The sequence below is a fragment of the Rhinoraja longicauda genome, chromosome 1 (assembly GCF_053455715.1).
Source record: "Rhinoraja longicauda isolate Sanriku21f chromosome 1, sRhiLon1.1, whole genome shotgun sequence".
Lineage (NCBI taxonomy): Eukaryota > Metazoa > Chordata > Chondrichthyes > Rajiformes > Arhynchobatidae > Rhinoraja > Rhinoraja longicauda.
The window spans coordinates 88,388,852-88,409,631 of record NC_135953.1 but is presented as its reverse complement, the minus strand read 5'-3'; the positions used below and the strand labels follow the sequence as shown (position 1 = coordinate 88,409,631).

Below are 20,780 nucleotides of genomic sequence, written 5' to 3'. Positions count from 1 at the left end.
ACACGGCAGCCAGACAACAGTCGTTTGTCTTTTTCTTTTTTCATGTACCTTGTGTGTTGTGAGTTGTGACTGTTGGCAGACCAATTTGAATAAAATTTTCAATAAAGTTTTATCATATCGTAGTACTAGTTGAAAATGATTGGTCCATGGCCTTACATTGATTACATAGATAATTAGAAAGTTCAAAAAGTTCCTCCCATTTCAAAAACAGGCAGATGTGATTTAGAGAGTAATAATTCAAAATAAGAGTCTCCCCTAGATAATAAATACAGTACCATTTGTTAACTTTCTGTCTAAATATTACTTTTGATAATCCACAAACGTAAAAATGCTTTACAAGTGTGGAATAAATAATGTTGTGGCCCAACTGCACAATAATAGTACATAGAGCAAGTTTAACAACTATTTGCTTTGACACTTTGTTAGTATTTGTTTGCATATTTCATCAGGCATATCTTGCAGCAACTATATGCAGAGAAAAGGGGCAACTTGACACAATATCATAAACTTACATCACTTAAAAACTGCAGCTTCTGAAGAAGAAACAAGATGTCATAAATTACCAACACAAATATCCAAATATCCATCCATCCAAATATCCGTCCGTCCGTCCATCTATCCATGGGGGGTTGAGGGGGGTGGGGTGGATTGAGGGGGGATGGTGGGTGAGGTGGGGGGAGGAGGGAGGTTGAGGGGGAATGGTCGGTGAGTGGGGGGGAGGGGAGGTGAGGGGGATGAGGGGAGGTTGAGGGGGATAAGGGGGGTTGAGGGGGGATGGAGTGGGTTGAGGGGGATGGAGTGGGTGAGGAGGGGGGTTGAGGGGGGGGTGGTGTGGGTGAGTGGAGGAGTGGGGGATAAGGGGGTTGAGGGGGATGGAGTGGGTTGAGGGGGAATGGTGGGTGAGGTGGGGGGGAGGAGGGGGGTTGAGGGGGATGGAGTGGGTGTGTGGCGGGGAGGGGAGCAGAGGGATTGAGGGGGGTGGAGTGGATGAGTGGGGGGGAAGGAGAGGAGTGGGGGATAAGGGGGGTTGAAGAGGAATGGAGTGGGTAAGTGGGGGGGAGATGATGGGGGCAGAGGGGAGATGGTGGGTAAGTGGGGGGGAGGGGAGTAGGGGGAATAAGGGGGATCGAGTGGGTGAATGGGGGGAGGGGGATAAGGGGGGTTGAGGGGGATGGATTGGGTGAGTGGGGGGAGGGGAGCGGTGGGGGAGGGGGAGGGGGGGAGTGGGTACTGAACCAATGCAGGAGAGGTTTGGGGCCAATGAGAGGGAGGGGACTGCTGAACCCACGAGCTGCCACTAACTTTAATAGACGTGCTTCCCCCCCCCCCCGCCAGGAGGACTGGCGCCCGTCCCGGCGTGCCCCGCGCCTGACCTTCCTCCCGTGGTGCGGTGCGGCGGCAGAGGGTCCAACTAGATGGCCGTCGCCGCTGTTTGCCGATGATCGCCGCCGTGCTGCAGGAGAGGCTTTAGGTCCACGGCTCGCTTTGGCTGCAACGCTGGCAGCACGGGCCGAGGTGAGTGGCTCCTTCTCTCCTCTCTGTCCCCCCTCGCCCGCCCACATCGCCGGGGGACACTCCCCGCCCAGCAACGGGCTTCGTCAGTTGGAGAGGGTTGCCAGCCCTGCAGGAAGTCTGTTGGGGGAGGGTTGCACCAGGAGAGGCCCGCAGGAGAGATTTGGCCCCAACGGGTCCACCTCAGTCTAGTAGCACTTAAATTTAACTAAACAGAGGCCTACATTATCATTTGATAGCAGGAGTCTATGACCTGGATTTCAACTTTAATATACTCAAAATATAGGCGAGACATTATTGGAGATAGTTATTTCAGGGCACAAGGAAGGATATTATCTCGTAAAGTATGACATGAATCTGAAGTATCTTCTGATTTTGAGCTAGACGATGTAATTGATAAAAATTGGGGTGCCATAGGGAATAAAGCAATATAATTTAAAGAGGACAATAGCAGAACTAATGATAGTCTGCATCAAGGAGGTGGCTCTAGAAATCGTAGACGCATTGGTGATCATTTTCCAATGTTCAATAGATTCAGGATCAGTTCCTGTGGATTGGAGGGTAGCTAATGTTATCCCACTTTTCAAAAAAGGAGCAAGAAAGAAAACGGGGAATTATAGACCAGTTAGCCTGACATCGGTGGTGGGGAAGATGCTGGAGTCAATTATTAAAGAGGTAATAACGGCGCATTTGGGTAGCAGTAAAAGGATTGGTCCAAGTCAGCATGGATTTATGAAGGGAAAATCCTGCTTGACTAATCTTCTGGAATTTTTGGAGGATGTGACAAGTAAAATGGATGAAGGAGAGCCAGTGGTTGTAGTGTATCTAGACTTTCAGAAAGCCTTTGATAAGGTCCCATACGTGAAGTTGGTGAGTAAAATTTGAGCACATGGTATTGGGGGTAGGGTATTGACATGGATAGAGAATTGGTTGGCAGACAGGAAGCAAAGTGTAGGAATAAACGGGTTATTTTCAGAATGGCAGGCAGTGGTGAGTGGAGTGCCGCAAGGCTCGTTGCTGGGGCCGCAACTATTTACAATAAATATTAATGATTTGGATGATGGAATTAGAAGTAACACTAGCAAGTTTGCAGATGACACAAAGCTGGGTGGCAGTGTGAACTGCGAAGAGGATTCCTGCAGGGTGACTTGCACAGGTTGAGTGAGTGGGGAGATGCGTGGGAGATGCAGTATAACGTAGATAAATGTGAGGTTATCCACTTTGGTGGCAAAAACAAGGAGGCCGATTATTATCTCAATGGTGTCAGATTAGGTAAAGGTGAAGTGCAACGAGACCTTGGTGTCCTTGTACACCAGTCACTGAAAGTAACCGTGCAGGTACAGCTGGCAGTGAAGCTGATGGCATGTTAGCCTTCATAACAAGAGGATTTGAGTACAGGAGCAAAGAGGCCCTTCTGCAGTTGTACAGGGCCCTGGTGAGACCACATCTGGAGTATTGTGTGCAGTTTTGGTCTCCTAATTTAAGGACGTCCTTGCTACTGGATGAATTTAATAGATAGAGCTCTGGGGGCTAGTGGAATCAAGGGATATGGGGAGAAGGCAAGCACAGGTTACTGATTGTGGATGATCACAATGAATGGCGGTGTTGGCTTGAAGGGCCAAATGGCTTCCTCCTGCACCTATTTTCTATGTTTCCATGTAACTAGAAATGGGCAAATCTGAATAGTAATTTTGCTTCAAGGGTGTAACAAACAACTGGATGCTTCACCTTCAAATTTAAAGAAGGAAATTAATGCAAGATATGTTTGGTTTACAATCCTATTGAAGTGCAAATAACTAAAAGTTTCCTTTTAATCATCATAACCAGACCTAAAATTTCCCATAAATGCAAGGCAAATTTAAAATAGGTAATCCTTCTTACTGCCTAAAATTGAAAAGTAGATTCCAGGGTCCATGGTTTCCCAGCCAAACAATATAAAAAGGCTTTTGAAGTGCCAAATGCAACTTTCCTGAAGCCTCCTGATTCAAATAAACCTGATAATTGCCACTAAGAAATTGGAAATACATAAGAATTAAGCAGGTTCATCGTTCTCAGAGAGAATAAAAACAAATATTTTCAACATCTTTCAGTCCAGACTGAAGTGGATATTTTTAAGGACTTATTTTTCCTCACACCTATTCTGTTTACAATAATCTTGTCTGCAGAATAGAGATTCTGCCCCAAACAAGGACTTAATTGAACAGGCAGCATAGTTTGAACATCAGTGTGCGAACCTATCAAACTCAAAAAAGAACTGCATTGCTTGAGCTCCAGATCTTCAAACCATAAGTTCAAGCTAGTTGAACAACTGAAAGTATCTATTTATTGTATAATACTTTAGGCAGCAGCAATATAATATACTATTTTATTGCTTTAATAATATAGTATATTAGAAATATTAATCAAGGCACAATTCCAAATTAAAGGCTAAGAATGGAATGGCTTAAAACATTGACTTCAGACAGATAATTGTGGATTGATTATTTTTGCTGCTAAATGCATTTACATAATTTAATTTGTATTCATCATCAAACACAATAAAATCTTGGTATGGTAGCTTTCAGCTGAAACATCTCTTACCTGTAGATTTGTTCGAGGCTCTTCTCCTGATTTCTGTCACCATCAAGCGTGACACCTGGGCAGCAAATTGCAAGAGATCTGAAAATTTCTCAGTCATAGTGCCAGAGGGAGCATTTCCAAATACCTGAAAGATAGAATTATGAACATATTTCATAAACATACGATCAAGCCTGTATTTTTTGTGCAATGGCTCAAAGAATGCTTTGCATAATATACTAGAGATACCTGTGGCAAGGATTTCACCGTGCTGGATTTTGATATGTGAAGCATCAGCCTGTACAAGTCCACTACCGACTTTTCAGAACCCTTGGTTCCAGAGTTTTCTGGATTGTCCGTTTTGCTAACTCAGAGGTTACGGCCTCCGAGTGGAGTCGAACTGCACCGGAACAGTACCGGAATGGTCCACCTAAGCCGCCGAGGGGCCGAGATGCCGGCCCGCAAAGTCGGCCTCGGAAATAGGCCATGGGAACAGTTCTGCCAGCTCTGGCCGAGCTGGAGTTCCAGAGTCCTGGCCGCAGGGGGAATATTGGACCCGCCAATCGGCCTGGCAAGTTGGTTATGGGAATGGATCTGCCAGCTCTGGCTGGTCTGGAGTTCCAAAGCCCCGACTGCAGGGCGCAAATACGACCCGCCGATTGGCCACGGAAGTCGTCTATGGAAACAGATTGGCCGGCTCTGGCCGAGCTGGAGTTCGAAAGCCCCAGCCACACGGGGCAAATTCAGTCCACCAATTGACTACGGAAATCCTGATGAGGTCAAGATCAGTTGCTTTACCCGAACTCAGTGCCCCATTTTCAGAGAAACATACGGGAGGGGGGGAGGAAGGGGATATCAAGTACGCTCTTGTCGTTTTGTCCAGATTAACGGAGGTGTCGGACGACCAGTTGCCGGAAAATTGGCGGGGAATTGTATTAGGAATCTCTAAACCATCAGTAGTTATGTCAATCAGGCTGAATAGCGAAGCATATTAAAATTTTAAAAAAGATTTAACATTCAAGGCATTAACAGTTTTTAAATTACAACCTGCACTCATAAAATTACTCTTCCAGGTCACAAGAGACTATTGCACCTCAATCAACATAACTTTAATTAGAAAGAAATGCTCCTAAATACCTCAAGTTGAGTGTATCTCACTGATTATTGATTGTTTACGAAACAGTCCTTACAATGTAAGAGCAAGAAATTACTGACAGCAGTAATACAGCAACTTGTGTATATTTCTGTGCTTCGGTAGAATGTTTCAGTTATGTTGGTAAAGTTGATGATTTCACTGTCATTACTATGAGTCAGATGCTCAGCTATTTATAAACTTGCTCAGGCCCCAGTCCCATGCTCCTTAAAAACCACCAAGCCTCATTTCACTCTCCTTATAAATTCAACTGCCTATTTTCTGTGCTTGCTTTGAAATGTGCTTACTTTGAAATGTGCAGACATCTGAGAATACACTGAGTAAAATTGAAATGACATGCAGCCAGAAGCTCAAGATGGCCGTTGTGGACAGAGCGCAGGTGCCCTCCAAAAACGTTGCCCAGCCTCTGCTTGGCCTCGCCTACATGCCCATACTCACCTGTCTGTCCTCACCCTTCTCCACTTCCACATTGAAGCCAAATACAAAATGGAAGAACAGTAGCTCATATTCTGCTTGAGTACCCTGCAGTCCAATGGTATGAAGATTGAACTTTCCAATTTAAGTTAATCCATTCCCTGTGTTTCTTTCCCACTCTTCTCTCTTCTACAGTTCATTTATTCCCTCCCTTCTATCAACTCCCACTCTCTTGTAACCCATGGGGTCTTTCTGGGCAAGGTGGGCCAAACGACCTGTTTTTCATGGTGTAGAGATCTATGACTATGACTCTTGAAATAAACAAAAATTCGTTCAAGGTTGAAAATAATATCTACTGGTTAAAGCAATATTGCAAAAGTGGCAATGAAACACTTGATATGCATCTCAGAGCTTTTTAATGAGTCAGTTCCTAGTTTATGTTAAAGGCTCAGATGCAAGAGTGCCAAATCTGCAGGTTATAATAAACTAGGAACTACAGCTGTATCAAAGGCAAATGAGAAATTACTAAGGCCACATCACAGATCAGCAGTACAACTGCAACAGCAATTTGATAATACAAACAAGTTCAGCACAATATATAATGAAAGCTAGGCACCTTCTGAAAGGCACTTCAGGAAACAGGTAAAAATGGAAGAGATTTCAGTTTTGGTAGCCTTGACATCTAACATGTCAAACCAATATGAAGAGCATCAATCAACCTAATACTCAATATAAAACCAAAAAGCTTTAGAGCATTAGCCTGAAAAGATTTTGATTATACAGTACTCTTAGAATTATCGCAGTTACTGTCTCTAGTTCTTGATACAAAAACCGAAGTTAAAACTAAAGTTCTGGCAACATGTAATTATGCTAAAAAAACAGGAGTTAAGAAGAATTAAAAACATTAGATTGTTCAGCCTGGCAAGGAAGCCTCTAAAACGATAATGAACAAAGGATAAATGAAAAAACCTCAAAAGAATTTTAGCTGGAATCCTACCAATTAATACTTGAATCATGCATGAACAATTAAGTGCCTGCCTATTATTCCACAATCCTCAGTGCCAACATGCAGGACAGATGGAGACAACAGACGGTGAGGTTGGAATCTTGAGGGGAAAAAACAAAGTGCTAGAAGATAGTGGGTCAGGTAGCATCGATGGAGAGAAATAGACAGACGTTTCGGGTCAGAACCCTGCTTCAACTTGAAGAAAGTCATCCTTGATCCCGAAGAAAGACCATGGTATAGACTTAGAAACGTTACAACACAAAAATAATTTATTTTGATGAAATGTTTCTACCACTTTAAAATCTTGGTTTAATTGAACTTTTTCTTTCCAAAGTCACAGACACTTCTTTTGGATTAAAATAATAGACTTGTGGCATGAACACCAGATAGCCTCTAATGTCTTAAAACTCATAATTAATCCAAGATTCTACACATGAAAATGGGGAATTATAGACCAGTTAGCCTGACATCGGCAGTGGGGAAGACGCTGGAGTCAATTATTAAAGAATTAATAACGGCGCATTTGGATAGCAGTAAAAGGATTGGTCCAAGTCAGCATGGATTTATGAAGGGGAAATCCTGCTTGACTAATCTTCTGGAATTTTTTGAGGATGTGACAAGTAAAATGGATGAAGGAGAGCCAGTGGATGTAGTGTATCTGGACTTTCAGAAAGCCTTTGATAAGGTCCCGTACAGGAGATTAGTGGGCAAAATTAGAGCACATGGTATTGGGGGTAGGGTATTGACATGGATAAAGAATTGGTTGGCAGGCAGGAAACAGAGTAGGAATAAACTTATGATTATCTCAATAATGATTATAATTATGATTATAATTATCTCAATGGTGTCAGATTAGGAAAAAGGGAAGTGCAGGAGTGGGACACGAGGTGAGCTTGGGTGTCTGAAGACACCCGATGCTGATCTCCCCACTCCCGCCTGGCGTAATAAAGACTTTACTGTTTTACTACTAACTTTGTTGCATTGTTGTCTGTCTAGAGAAAACAAACTTTAACACTGTCAATCATATGAGGAAAGATTGGAAAGGCTGGGCTTGTATTCACTGGAATTTAGAAGGATGTGAGGGGATCTTATAGTAGAATCATATAAAATTCTAAAAGGACTGGATAAGCTAGATGCAGGAAAAATGTTCCCAAGGTTGGGGGAGTCCACAACCAGGGGCCACAATCTAAGAATAAAGGGGAGGCCACTTTAAACTGAGATGATAAAAATCGTTTTCACCCACAGAGTTCTGAAGTTGTGGAATTCTCAGGCCAATTCACTGGATGAATTTAAAAGAGAGTTAGATAGAGCTCTAGGGGCTCGCAGAATCAAGGGATATGGGGAGAAGACAGGCACGGGTTACTGATTGTGGATGATCAGCCACGGTCACAATGAATGGCGGTGCTGGCACAAAGGGCCGAATGGCCTCCTCCTGCACTTATTTTCTATGTTTCTATGTTTCTAACAGGCTCAGTGGCCTGTCATTGAGCTTATTTCTTTAAAAAATTTAATTTTTTAAAGCATATGTACAAATAATAATAAACGACAAACTGGTTATAGAGTTCTTACATAGCTTCAATTTTTAAATTTTTAAAGAAAAAATAAAGATGAAAAGAGACTGAAAAAAAAAGACTATAAAGTAATAGAGACAATAGACAATAGACAATAGGTGCAGGAGTAGGCCATTCAGCCCTTCGAGCCAGCACCGCCATTCAATGCGATCATGGCTGATCACTCTCAATCAGTACCCCGTTCCTGCCTTCTCCCCATACCCCCTCACTCCGCTATCCTTAAGAGCTCTATCCAGCTCTCTCTTGAAAGCATCCAACGAACTGGCCTCCACTGCCTTCTGAGGCAGAGAATTCCACACCTTCACCACTCTGACTGAAAAAGTTCTTCCTCATCTCCGTTCTAAATGGCCTACCCCTTATTCTTAAACTGTGGCCCCTTGTTCTGGACTCCCCCAACATTGGGAACATGTTTCCTGCCTCTAATGTGTCCAATCCCCTAATTATCTTATATGTTTCAATAAGATCCCCCCTCATCCTTCTAAATTCCAGTGTATACAAGCCCAATCGCTCCAGCCTTTCAACATACGACAGTCCCGCCATTCCGAGAAAGCAAAGAAAAATGAGAATTACAAACATAAAGATTATGGGGATAGATCCGGGAGTTAATGAGTATAGTTGTACATCCAACCCTAAACTCAAGTTTTAACTTTAGTTTTGTGACAAACCCATTTACTTTTTAAAAAATTCAATAAATGGAGACCATATTTTAAAAAAATAGATCTGGTTTGTAATTTAAGGCAAACCTTATTTTTTTCCAAATGCAAGGTCTCGGTCATTTCCGTAATCCACATTTTAATTGTGGGGGTTACTGTTTTTTTCCAAAATTTAAGTATTAATTTTTTCACAGTTATTAAACTGTAGTCAAGAAAGCGTCTCTGACTTAGCGTAAAGTTTGGAATGTGTTCTGATAATCCTAAGATTATTAATTTTGGATCTAAATCCAGTTGGTTATCGATAACTTTGGAAATGATTTTTAAAATATCGATCCAAAAATTTTGCATATTTGTACAAGTCACAAAAGTGTGAGTTAAATTGGCTTCTTGAAATTGACATTTATCACAAATAGGAGAGATACTTGGGAAGATCCTGTTTAATTTTGTCTTCGAATAATGTAGTCTGTGTAATATTTTAAATTGTATTAATGAGTGTCTAGTGTTTAACGAGCATTGATGTATGTGTTGTAAACTTTCGTCCCATATGTCTTGCGTTATGGGTTGTGCCAGTTCGTCCTCCCATGCTCATCTATATGATTCTGATGACGGAATGTCGGTATCTAAAAGAGTGTTATAAATATAAGATATTAATTTATTTGTATTGTAGTGCCGGTTCAAGCATTCATCAAGAATTCCTGGGCCTCTAAATCTATATTCTTGCGTATGTGATTTTACATAATCTCTGAGTTGTAAATATCTAAAAAAATTATTAGCATGTAATCCATACTTCTGTTGTAATTCCTGAAAAGAGAGAAAAGTTCACTTATGATAGTCTCCCACCATTTTAATTCCATAACTTTTCCATTGAATTAATCCTCTATCTGAGACAGACGGTTTGAAAGAAGGGTTATTTGCAATGGGTAGGAAGAAAGATAAATTACTCAATTTTAAAGTGAGTTTTAATTGTTTCCAAATACGGATAACACTATGTATAATCGGATTTCCCATTGAGCTTATTTCTGTACAGAGATCCTTTTGCTGGCGAGAGTTATGCAGTCAAACAAAGGGGGGAAGACAACAGCTTCCATCATATCCAACAGGAGATGAGATAAGGCTACAGCATGCAGATGTTCTGTCAGCACATGGAGTTCCAATCAATGTGGGGCTCTATTGGGCAAGCTAAGCATTACCACAAACTCCACATCTCAACTCTGAGGAATCACACCGCTCTCCTCAGTCTACCCCAACACCAGTGCTCACAGGCAACCTAACCAAATCAAATCTGGGCTGATTTATTGCTGCAAGTGCACCAGCAGGAGGCAAGGACTCACATCAGTTCCCAGTAAAGCAGTGCCGTCAGCAACACTGGTATATATATTTTAGAGAGGGAGAAAAATATATTATCTATATATCTATTTACTAAAACTCTTGTTTGTTTGCTCCTGAACTACAGCCAAAAAGGTACACGATAGCACAACAATTTTAGGCCCACCTTACTCACTGTCGTCCCTTTGGTGCTAATGGAAGAAGTTTCATTGAAGTCGGTGTTATATTTTTTAGGTTATTTATTTTAAAGAGCAAACGCGATTTTCCCATGTCACGATGGGAACCCGACGAGGAATGGGCCCAACGGGTCCACTTGGTCTAAAATTCTCTGTTTGTTTGTGTGTATTGTAGCGGACACGGAGCTGTCCATCCAAGAACGAGGCAGCAGACCAAGTTTATCCAACACCACTTTAATTCACTCCCACAGAACACTCTCTCTCCACTCACTCCCTTATCTGCCGCGCATGCCAACAACCCATATTCCCCCGGGGCACCCCATGACCTCTGACGAGCCGAAGGTTGTGTACCTCGTGTGGCTCACCACCAGGGGCCGCTACATGACCCCCCCTCCCCCCCAGAGGCGCAAAAACGGACGGGCAGCCGAACGAGGCGGCCGGATCTTGTACGCACGACCCCGCGCAAAAGGGGCCTGCCCTGTAAAGACAAATTAGGTTGGACCCGAGATGGCGGACGCCCCATCCCCTCCGGCAGGCTCAGAGGGCTCCGTGGAGCCCCCGGCAGGTGTGGATCTAGGCCGTTGCGACTTCCCGGGCACTGTGGACACTCAATCCAGCGCACCCACTCCCTGCCGCCCGGCCAGCCACAGCTCGTCGGCATGCTCCACTAGAGCCAGAGGGTCTTGGAAACTCACCCCTGCGAGGAGCGGGCGAATATCATCCGGAAGCTGCTGCATCAAGGCATATTCGAATAACATGCAGGGCTGGTGGCCGTCCATGAGCGAGAGCATCTCACTCATTAGGACCGAGGGCTTCCGGTCACCCAGACCGCCCATGTTGAAAATACGGGCCGCTGGTTCCAGACGACTGAGGCCAAAAGTACGGAGTAGCAGCGCCTTGAGGCCCCCATATTTCTCGACCGCCGGTGGATTCTGCAGGTAGGGAAGTACCCGACCGGCCGTCTCTTGGTCGAGCGCGCCAACCACGTAATAGTAGCGGGTCTCGTCAGTTGTGACCCCGCGAAGATAAAACTGCACCTCGGCCTGTTGAAACCATACCCGTGGCTGGGTGGTCCAGAAAGTAGGCAGTTTCAGGGCGACTGCGTCGAGTTGGGCCTGGTCGGCAGCGATGGCGGGTTGGTTGCTGGCAGCGTCCATTCTGATCACGTCGGGGTCACCAGATGTAGCGGACACGGAGCTGTCCGTCCAAGAACGAAGCAGCAGACCAAGTTTATCCAACACCACTTTAATTCACTGCCACAGAACACTCTCTCTCCACTCACTCCCTTATCTGCCGCGCTCGCCAACAACCCATACTCCCCCAGGGCACCCCATGACCTCTGACGAGCCGAAGGTTATGTACCTCGTGTGGCTCACCACCAGGGGCCGCTACAGCATATTAATATATTTGTGCCTGGACACAGCCAAAACGGTACACGATAGCACGACAATATTTTGGCCCACCTTACTCGCCATTGTCCTGGGATTAGAATAAATGTTATATTTTTTCTAAAAATTCAGTTTTTAATCTTTCAAAATCTCTTTTTAAGATTTAAAAAATCACTTTTCTCTCTCTTTGGCCATCACCCGGGAATGACATCACAATGGGAATTCCGAGTCCGCGCCTGCGCAGTTGGGACCAGTTGCCGTCACCCGCATATGACTGGATAGACTAGGCTTGTACTCGCTGGAATTTAGAAGACTGAGGGGGGATCTTATAGAAACATATAAAATTCTTAAGGGGTTGGAGAGGCTAGATGCGGGAAGATTGTTCCCGATGTTGGGGAAGTCCAGAACTAGGGGTCGCAGCTTAAGGATAAGGGGGAAGTCTTTTAGGACCGAGATGAGAAAACATTTCTTCACACAGAGAGTGGTGAGTCTGTAGAATTCTCTGCCACAGAAGGTAGTTGAGGCCAGTTCATTGGCTATATTTAAGAGGGAGTTAGATGTGGCCCTTGTGGCTAAAGGGATCAGGGGGTATGGAGAGAAGGCAGGTACAGGTTACTGAGCTGGATGATCAGCCATGATCATATTGAATGACGGTGCAGGCTCGAAGGGCCGAATGGCCTACTCCTGCACCTATTTTCTATGTTTCTATGTTTCTATGACGTCACAATGGGAACCCAATGGCCACGCCCCCGCCTGCGCAGTTGGGACCCGTTGATATGATCAAGGCTTCAGTTCAGCTCCGGCGCCTGCGCAGTTGGGGAAGGGTTGCGATTTGTGCTCGCCCACACGCGGCCCCGGTGGAGACTCCTAGCAGGATGAAGATGGTCATCATCCCTGTCGTCTCATCGCTCACCTCTGTCTCCTCCAGCTCCCACTTCAACCGATGGCGTAATCGAGTCCCCGCTTGGCAAGTGGGGGAGTGGAGGAGGAGAGGGGGAGAGTGGGGGGGAGGGGGTATGGGGGGAGAGAGGGGGTATGGGGGGAGAGTGGGGGTGGGGGGGAGGGGAATGGGGGTGGGAGGGGAGGTGGAATGGGTGAGTAGGGGGGGAGGGGGGATGGAGTGGGTGAGTGGGGTGGAAGGAGGGGAATGGAGTGGGTGTGGGGAAGGAGGGGGGATGGAGTGGGTGAGGGGGGGGTGGAGTGAGGGGGGAGGGGGAGATGGAGTGAGGGGGAGGAGGGGATTGAGTGGGGGGTGGGCAGTGGAAGTGGGGGAGGGGAGGGTGCTACACCAATGCAGGAGACCTTTGGGCCCAATGGATGCCTGCCGCATCCTCGTGTGCGCGGTTGGGGGAGGGTTGCCATTTTAGGTTCAGCTCCGGCGCATGCGCAGTTGGAGGATGGTTGCCATTTGGTGTTCAGCTACAACGTCACGCTTGACGCCCGATTGCCCATGTGGGAGTGTGCCGACGCTCCCCGTCCTGATTTGCTCCTGCTATTCACCCCCACGTGTAGTCCATTGATTGGCTATAGCCTCACGCTCGACGCCCGATTGGCCCGGGTCCCCACGTCGGGTCAACTGATTGGCTCTGACCCGCTCGACCCCCAATTGGTCCGGGTCCCACGTGGGGGGAGCGGCATCTTCCCGCTCAAAGCAACTGCCATCGCAGTCGAGCTGACGCTGCTGCCGAATGAAGGCACAGTTTCGAGGATCTCCCAGAAAGAATTTTACCCATAAAAACCAAAAACATTCCAGATAGGATTTATTTTATTTTTTAGAAAATAACGCCATTTATTTCAAAGAACAAATGCGATTTTTCCATGTCACGATGTGAATGGGCGTTGAGGAATGGGCGTTGAGTTGGATGGTAAAAATGGCCGGCACTTCCTGTTCGCCGTCGCCGCCGATAGCCGTCACGCCCCGTCGCTCGCCGCCAATCAGCGCTGCATGCACGGGGCACAGGTAAGTGGCTTTCACCGCCAGCGGGTCTATGGATCGTTAGGGTTGCTGTGCGTGGGGTTGTTGCTCCGTGCCTCCACAGTTTGGGGCCAGTTTATGTTGTGAGATGGGGTGGGTGAGTGGGGGAGGGTTGGGGGGGGGGGGAAGTGGAGGGGAAGGGGGGGAGTGGGGGTGGGGTGAGTGAGGGGGAAAGGAAGGAGGGGTGGGGGGGAGGGGAGGGGGAGTAGGGGTGGGGAAGGGGGGAGTGGGGTGGGGGCAAGTGGAGGTGGGGGCAAGTGGGGGTGGGGGGAGGGGAGAGGGGCAGTGGGGGTGGGGGAAGGGAGTGTGGTAAAGGGGGGATGGAGTGGGTGAGTGGGGGGATAAGGGGGATTGAGTGGGGATGAGGGTGCTAGACCAATACAGGAGAGGTTTTGGGTCCAAGGCTCGCTCTGGCTGCAGTGCTGGCGCCACGGGGCCGAGGTGAGTGGCACCCTATCCCCTTCTCTGTCCCCCTTCGCCTGCCCACGGCCCCGGGAGACACTCCCCGCCCGGTCGCCCATTTTTGGAAAAGACCTCGGATCCATCTCGGCCTCTTTATTTTACATAGCATATTTATTTAATTGAGATTTATTATATTCTTTAAAAAAAGCAATTTATTTTTACAGAAGAAATGCGATTTTCCCAAGTCACAATGGAAACCCTACGAGGAATGGGCCCAACGGGTCAACTTGGTCTAGTAGATAATAAATATCTATATATAGAATGCCACAATGGTCCTATGTAGCACTGATTCCATTAGCCCCCTTTCTCCGGGAAACACAGTGATCTCAAATTGAGGTTCCAGTGTCAAATGTTAGCAGCTGCCTCTCCACTGTTGGACTCCTGAACCAATCATCTCTTTCACAACCACTTCCCACAGATGCTGCCACATACTCTTTATCTAATTTTGTTATTATACTCTAATAATTCTTTATACTTCAGATTGCACTACAATCACACTATTCTGCAAGGAGGTTTGTATTTGTCATTGTGTGTATGGTTGTATTCAACATTACTATATGTATACAATTTATTCTGAGAGCTTCATGTTAACAAGGACCATGTGTAAATGACAATAAACTAATCAGAATCTAATACAGCATAATATTTTACAGTCAGCTGTAACTTGGCCTGTGGTTTGATGGTCACAAATTCTAAAGGACAAATTCCTCGTCTACAGCATGGAAACAGGCCCTTCGGCCAAACTCATCCATCAATGAGTAGTTATTTGCTGTTGTTAACAAAAAAACTGGCATATTAACAGGTACCTGTAAAGAAGCTCAGAAGAGGAATGACCATTTCAGCTCCTTCAATCAGATCTCCACATCAAAATCATTTATCTCCTTAGATCTATTGCAATTGCAAGATTGTGCCCTTGTTCTTGGTTCTCACACCACCTTTGAGTATATTGAGCACTCTCTCAGAGCTTCTATAAGCATCTCTACTCATGAAATACAAGCTAATGTTATACAAGCTGATGTTATCTCTTCTCATAATTTAACTTTCTAATCCCAGTATAATATTCTAAATCATAGAAGAATTGATTGCGAACTGAAAGTAAATCACCACATGTGGTGAATAATGGTTCCAAAAACAAGGAAAGCACTTTTCAGCATCTCATTAATTGAACTATAGAAGAATGCAGGAAAAATTACCTTTGAATTAAACTAAATGACCTGAATTTCATAATCTGTAGTTAGTTATTCAGGTGGTACCCCTGCAGGAATTTGCTGAAAAACTAAATTTGGCTTGGCAATCCCCAGGAGTGTAGCATCAAAATACAGTTTCTGATATGCATGCTAATGACAAGTTCAAAAATTGTGTGTATGTGCGGACTTGCACAGAAATCCCAAATTTGCAAGCAATTGCATGGAAATGCTAATATTTATGACATTATTCCTCAAAATCTAAACTCATGTATTGCCTTGCTGCAGGTCTCCCAACATGGACATCTTGACAAATACACAAAGTAAATATTTATAAACATTTTGACAGGCAAAACACTGCTATACACATCAATGAATGGAATATTAGCTCCAAAAGCATGCTTTTCTTGAGGAGAAGCAATTATACAAACAGTTTGGATTAAAAGGGCACGTAGGGTGCTATTTTTGTACTACATAAATGCTACTTAACTCAGCAGTAATTAAAATATTGAAAGTACAGTAATTAAAGAGGCTGCTATTTATAGCCAATTACAGGTTTAAGAGTTTATGTAAATGTCATATTAAGACATACGCATAACATTGCAAGCTTTAAATGACCCAGAAAATCTCACTAGTTTGAGATTTGCAAAAAGCAAATCAACTCTCCTTGACAAACATTATCTTCCAAGTGTGTGAATTGTTTACCTTTGCCAACATCTTACTTATTTAGGCCATCCCAAAGTAATGAAGTAAGTGGTCATGCAATCTAAAGAATTATAGGGACCATGCTCATAGATACAAGAAAACTGACTGGTCAGCAAAACAAAAGGCATGTATCAATGGGAAAATTCCAAATGAGAGTCTGAGTGAAGAATCTGATTAGGAGATAAAGGGCATGTGGAAATATAGTGCAGTAATATACAGACATTTCTGCATTATGGATTATCCATGCAGGGAGAAGGGCTGAATAAGATTTGCTGATGTATAATACATATGAATCTTAGATACTCTAATTTATAACACTGAAGCTATGAATTATCATAAAACCACTATATATGAACCTTTGGGCAGACATTCATACAGGCCTCCATCCGAAATACAATGTTCCACTGTTTCCTTCCATGAATCCAATTCTTTATCCAGACAGCTATCTCTCCTTGGATCCCATGCTATCTAACCTTCGAAAGCAGCCTCCTTGTGGAACCTTATCAAATGCTTTGCAGAAGTCCATATAGACATTCATGGCTTTGCCATCATGAAACCTTTTGTTTATTTCTTCCTTAGAAATCTGGCATGTCTCCAATGACTCTTACAAACTTCTACAGATGCACCGTTCTACAGATGCACTGACGGGTTGCATCACAGCCTGCTTTGGAAACAACTCTGTCAAAGACCAGTCCATCACAAAGACCAGTATTCTCACCATTGACTCCATCTACACTTCAGGTTGACTCGGAAAAGGAGAAAACAGAATTAAAGATTTGCCCCATTTCTTCTTCTCCCTGCTCCCATCTTGCAAAATGCACAGAAGCTTGAAAGCATGCACCACCAAACTCAGTTTAAAAAAAACACCTCCTTCTCCTCTGTTACCTGGTTTCTGAATGGTTCTTCCATAAGCTAGGATACTGTCCAATTAACCTATACTCGATTTCCGTCCTTGGACTTTGTCACTGGAACTGCTGAGCTACAATGCTGAGAACTATCCTGCCCTCTGTATTTTTCCCTTTGCTCTTCCTTCAGTTTGACTTTGGATTTATGTAGAATATCTGTTCCGACTGGACAGCAAAGTTTTACCTCGGTGCAAGTGACAACAATAAACCTAAACATAAAACACTATATTCTAAACTTGATAGGTGAAATTTTAGAAACAGAGAAAATTGTTACAGGGCTTGACCGGGTAGTTTCAGACATGATGTTTCTCCTGGCTCAGATGTTTTAAACCAGGGGTTTCTCAAGAGGCAGTGAAGAAAGCTAATGGCATGTTGGCCTTCATGACAAGAGGAGTAAGACCACACCTGGAGTAATGTGTGCAGTTTTGGTCTCCAAATTTGAGGAAGGACATTCTTGCTATTGGGGGAGTGCAGCGAAGGTTCACTAGGTTAATTCTCGGAATGGCGGGACTGTCGTATGTTGAAAGACTGGAGCGACTGGGCTTGTATACACTGGAATTTAGAAGAATGAGAGGGGATCTTATTGAAACATATAAGATTATTAAGGGATTGGACACACTAGAGGCAGGAAACATGTTCCCAATGTTGGGGGAGTCCAGAACCAGGGGCCACAGTTTAGGAATAAGGGATAGGCCATTTAGAATGGAGATGAGGAAAAACTTTTTCAGTCAGAGAGTTGTAAATCTGTGGAATTCTCTGCCTCAGAAGGTAGTGGAGGCCAATTCTCTGGATGCTTTCAAGAGAGAGTTAGAGCTCTTAATGATAGTGGAGTCAGGGGGTATGGGGAGAGGGAAGGAACGGGGTACTGATTGTGAATGATCAGCCATGATCACATTGAATGGCGGTGCTGGCTTGAAGGGCCGAATGGCCTACTCCTGCACCTATTGTCTATAAGGGGTTGGCCATTAAGGTCCAAGATCTGAAGAAATGTTGCTCAATCATCAAGTACACGCACACTGAGAAAGCAGAGAATCTATTAACCTGTCTTCATCAATGGGTTGCAGGTAGAGAGGGTAAAGAACTTCAAGTTCCTGGCACACATATCTCTGAAGATCTGCCCTGAGCCCAGCACAATGATGCAATTCCTAAGATTGAGGAAATTCAGTATATCAACAAATACTCTCTTGAACTTCTCGTGGTGTTCAGCAGAGAGCATATTGACTTTTTGCATTACGGCTTGGTTCAGAAACTCTTACCTGGCAATAAAGGTGATTACACAAAGTGATGGACAACCCCGGTCCATCAGGGGTACTGACCTCCTCACCAAAGAAGGGAGGCGCTACCTCAAAAGGGCATCCAGCATCAAAAACTCACACCGTCCTGGCCATTGCTCTCATTTCACTCCGACCATGATGATGGTGTTGGTCTGAAAACTGTGACAACTAGTTCCAAGAATAACTTATTTGCAACAACCATCAGGCTTTGATCGTACTAAGGACTTGGGTTTCTTTTTGGCACTAGTATTGGGATTATTAATCTATCACATTTTTATTATAAATTATGTGAATTGGGTTACAGGCCTGTTAATCTGCTGCAAGTAAGAATTTAATTGTTGGTACATTTGACAATTAAACACATGACTACCTCAATAAACTCCCTCTAAGTCACCATTTCCTAGAGTTTAAGCATCCTTTATATTTTACTCTTCACAGAGACCTGAATGGCAATACATTAGATAGAGTGGTAAAGACATATAGATTCTTGCTTTTATTGCTGTGCCTCAAGTGTAAAAGTTAGTAAGTCATGTTGTAGCTATATAAAGATTTTGTTAGACCTCATTTGGATTATTGTGTGTAGTTCTGATCACTGAATTACAGGACGTATGTGCAGTCTTTAAAGACGGTGCAAAAGAGATTCACCTCTATATTGCTTGGATTATAGAATATTAAACACAAGGATAGAGTTAGACAAACATGATAAAAATAGATCATTGGATCATTGGGATCTCTTCTGTGGCAGGGATGACTTGTACAAACCGTCCTTAACTGGAGGGGGACCAACATCCTGGCGGGAAGGTTTGCTAATGCTACACGGGAGGGTTTAAACTAGATTGGCAGGGGAGTGGGATCTCGTGCAAGACAGAGGCACGTGAGAGGCTAGAAGTTGGTAGATGTTGTGTACATGGATTTCAGTAAGGCATTCGACAAGGTTCCGCATGGTAGGCTGCTCTGGAATGTTAAATCGCATGGGATTGAACGAGAGATAGCTGAATGGATAGCAAATTGGCTCCATGGAAGGAAGCAGAGGGTGATGACGGAAGATTGCTTCTCGGACTGGAGGCCTGTGTCTAGTGGTGAGTCTCAGGGTTCGGTTCTGGGCCCGTTACTGTTTGTCATCTACGTCCATGATTTGGATGAGAACATACAGGGCAAGATTAGCAAGTTTGCTGATGATACAAAAGTGAATGGTTTTGCAGATAGTGAAGATGGTTGTGAAAGATTGCAGCAGGATCTGGATCGATTGGCCAGGTGGGCGGAGGAATGGTTGATGGAATTTAATACAGAGAAGTGTGAGGTACTGCATTTTGGGACATCTAACAAGGGCAGAACCTACACAGTAAATGGGAGGCCTCTGGGGAGTGCTATAGAGCAGAGGGGTCTAGGAGTGCAAGTGCATGGTTCCTTGAAGGTCGAGTCGCAGGTAGATAAGGTGGTCAAAAAGGCATTTGGCACTTTGGCCTTCATCAGTCAGAGTATTGAGTATAGAAGTTGGGAGGTCATGTTGCAGTTGTACTCGGACTGCTCGGATGAGGGTTGTGAGGGTTAAGGGTGAGGGTTGTGAGGGTTAAGGGTGAGGGTTAAGGGTGAGTGTTAAGGGTGAGACTGCATTTTGAATATTGTATTCAGTTCTGGGCACCATGTTATAGGAAAGATATTGTCAAGCTTGAAAGGGCTCAGAAAAGATTTGAGGATGTTGCCAGGACTAGAGCGTATGAGTGATAGGGAGAGGTTGAGTCGGCTGGGTCTCTATTCCTTGGAGCGCAGGAGGATGAGGGGTGATCTTAGAGATGTACAAAACCACGAGAGTAATAGATTGTGTAGATGCACAGAGTCTCTGGCCCAGAGTAGGTGAATCGAGGACCACAGGACATAGGTTCACGGTGAAGGGGAAAAGATTTAATAGGAATCCGAGGGGTAACATTTTCACACAAAGGGTGGTGGGTGTATGAAACAAGCTGCCAGAGGAGGTAGTTGAGGCTGGGACTAATAATTAGATGGGTACATGGGTAGGATAGGTTTGGAGAGATATGGACCAAGTGCAGGCAAGTGGGACGTAGTGTAGCTGGGACATTGTTGGCCGGTGTGGGCAAGTTGGGCCAAAGGGCCTGTTTCCACACTCTATCTCTCTATGACCAGTTAACATGGTTTTGTGAAGGAGAGATCTTGCCAGACAAATCTGTTGGAATTCTTTGAGGAAGTAAATAGCAGGATAGACATAGAAGAGTCAGTGGATGTTGTTTACCTGGATTTTCAGAAGGCCTTTGAAAAGGTGCTGTACGTGAGGCTGCTAAACAAGATGAAACCCCATGGTATTAAAGAGAATGTACGAGCATGGATAGAAGATTGGCTGAAGGGCAGAAGGCAAAGAGTAGGAATAAAGAGAGCTTTTTCTGATTGACTGCCAGCGACTAGTGGTGTTCCGCAGGGGTCTGTGTTGGGGATGCTGCTCTTCACGTTGGATATCAATGATGGAATTGATGGCTTTGTGGACAGGTTTGCATATGATACAAAGAT

General features: G+C 44.6%; 1 protein-coding gene across 3 annotated transcripts in view; it reads right to left on the bottom strand.

Moving 5' to 3' along the window:
• wdfy3 (WD repeat and FYVE domain containing 3) overlaps positions 1-20,780 on the bottom strand; it is a 271,504-nt gene that overhangs the window by 197,562 nt on the left and 53,162 nt on the right. For all 3 annotated transcript variants that reach the window (XM_078402045.1, XM_078402054.1, XM_078402063.1), the window contains exon 3: positions 4,093-4,216. In XM_078402045.1, the coding sequence (XP_078258171.1) occupies positions 4,093-4,216 (124 nt within the window). The remainder of the gene's footprint in view (positions 1-4,092; positions 4,217-20,780) is intronic.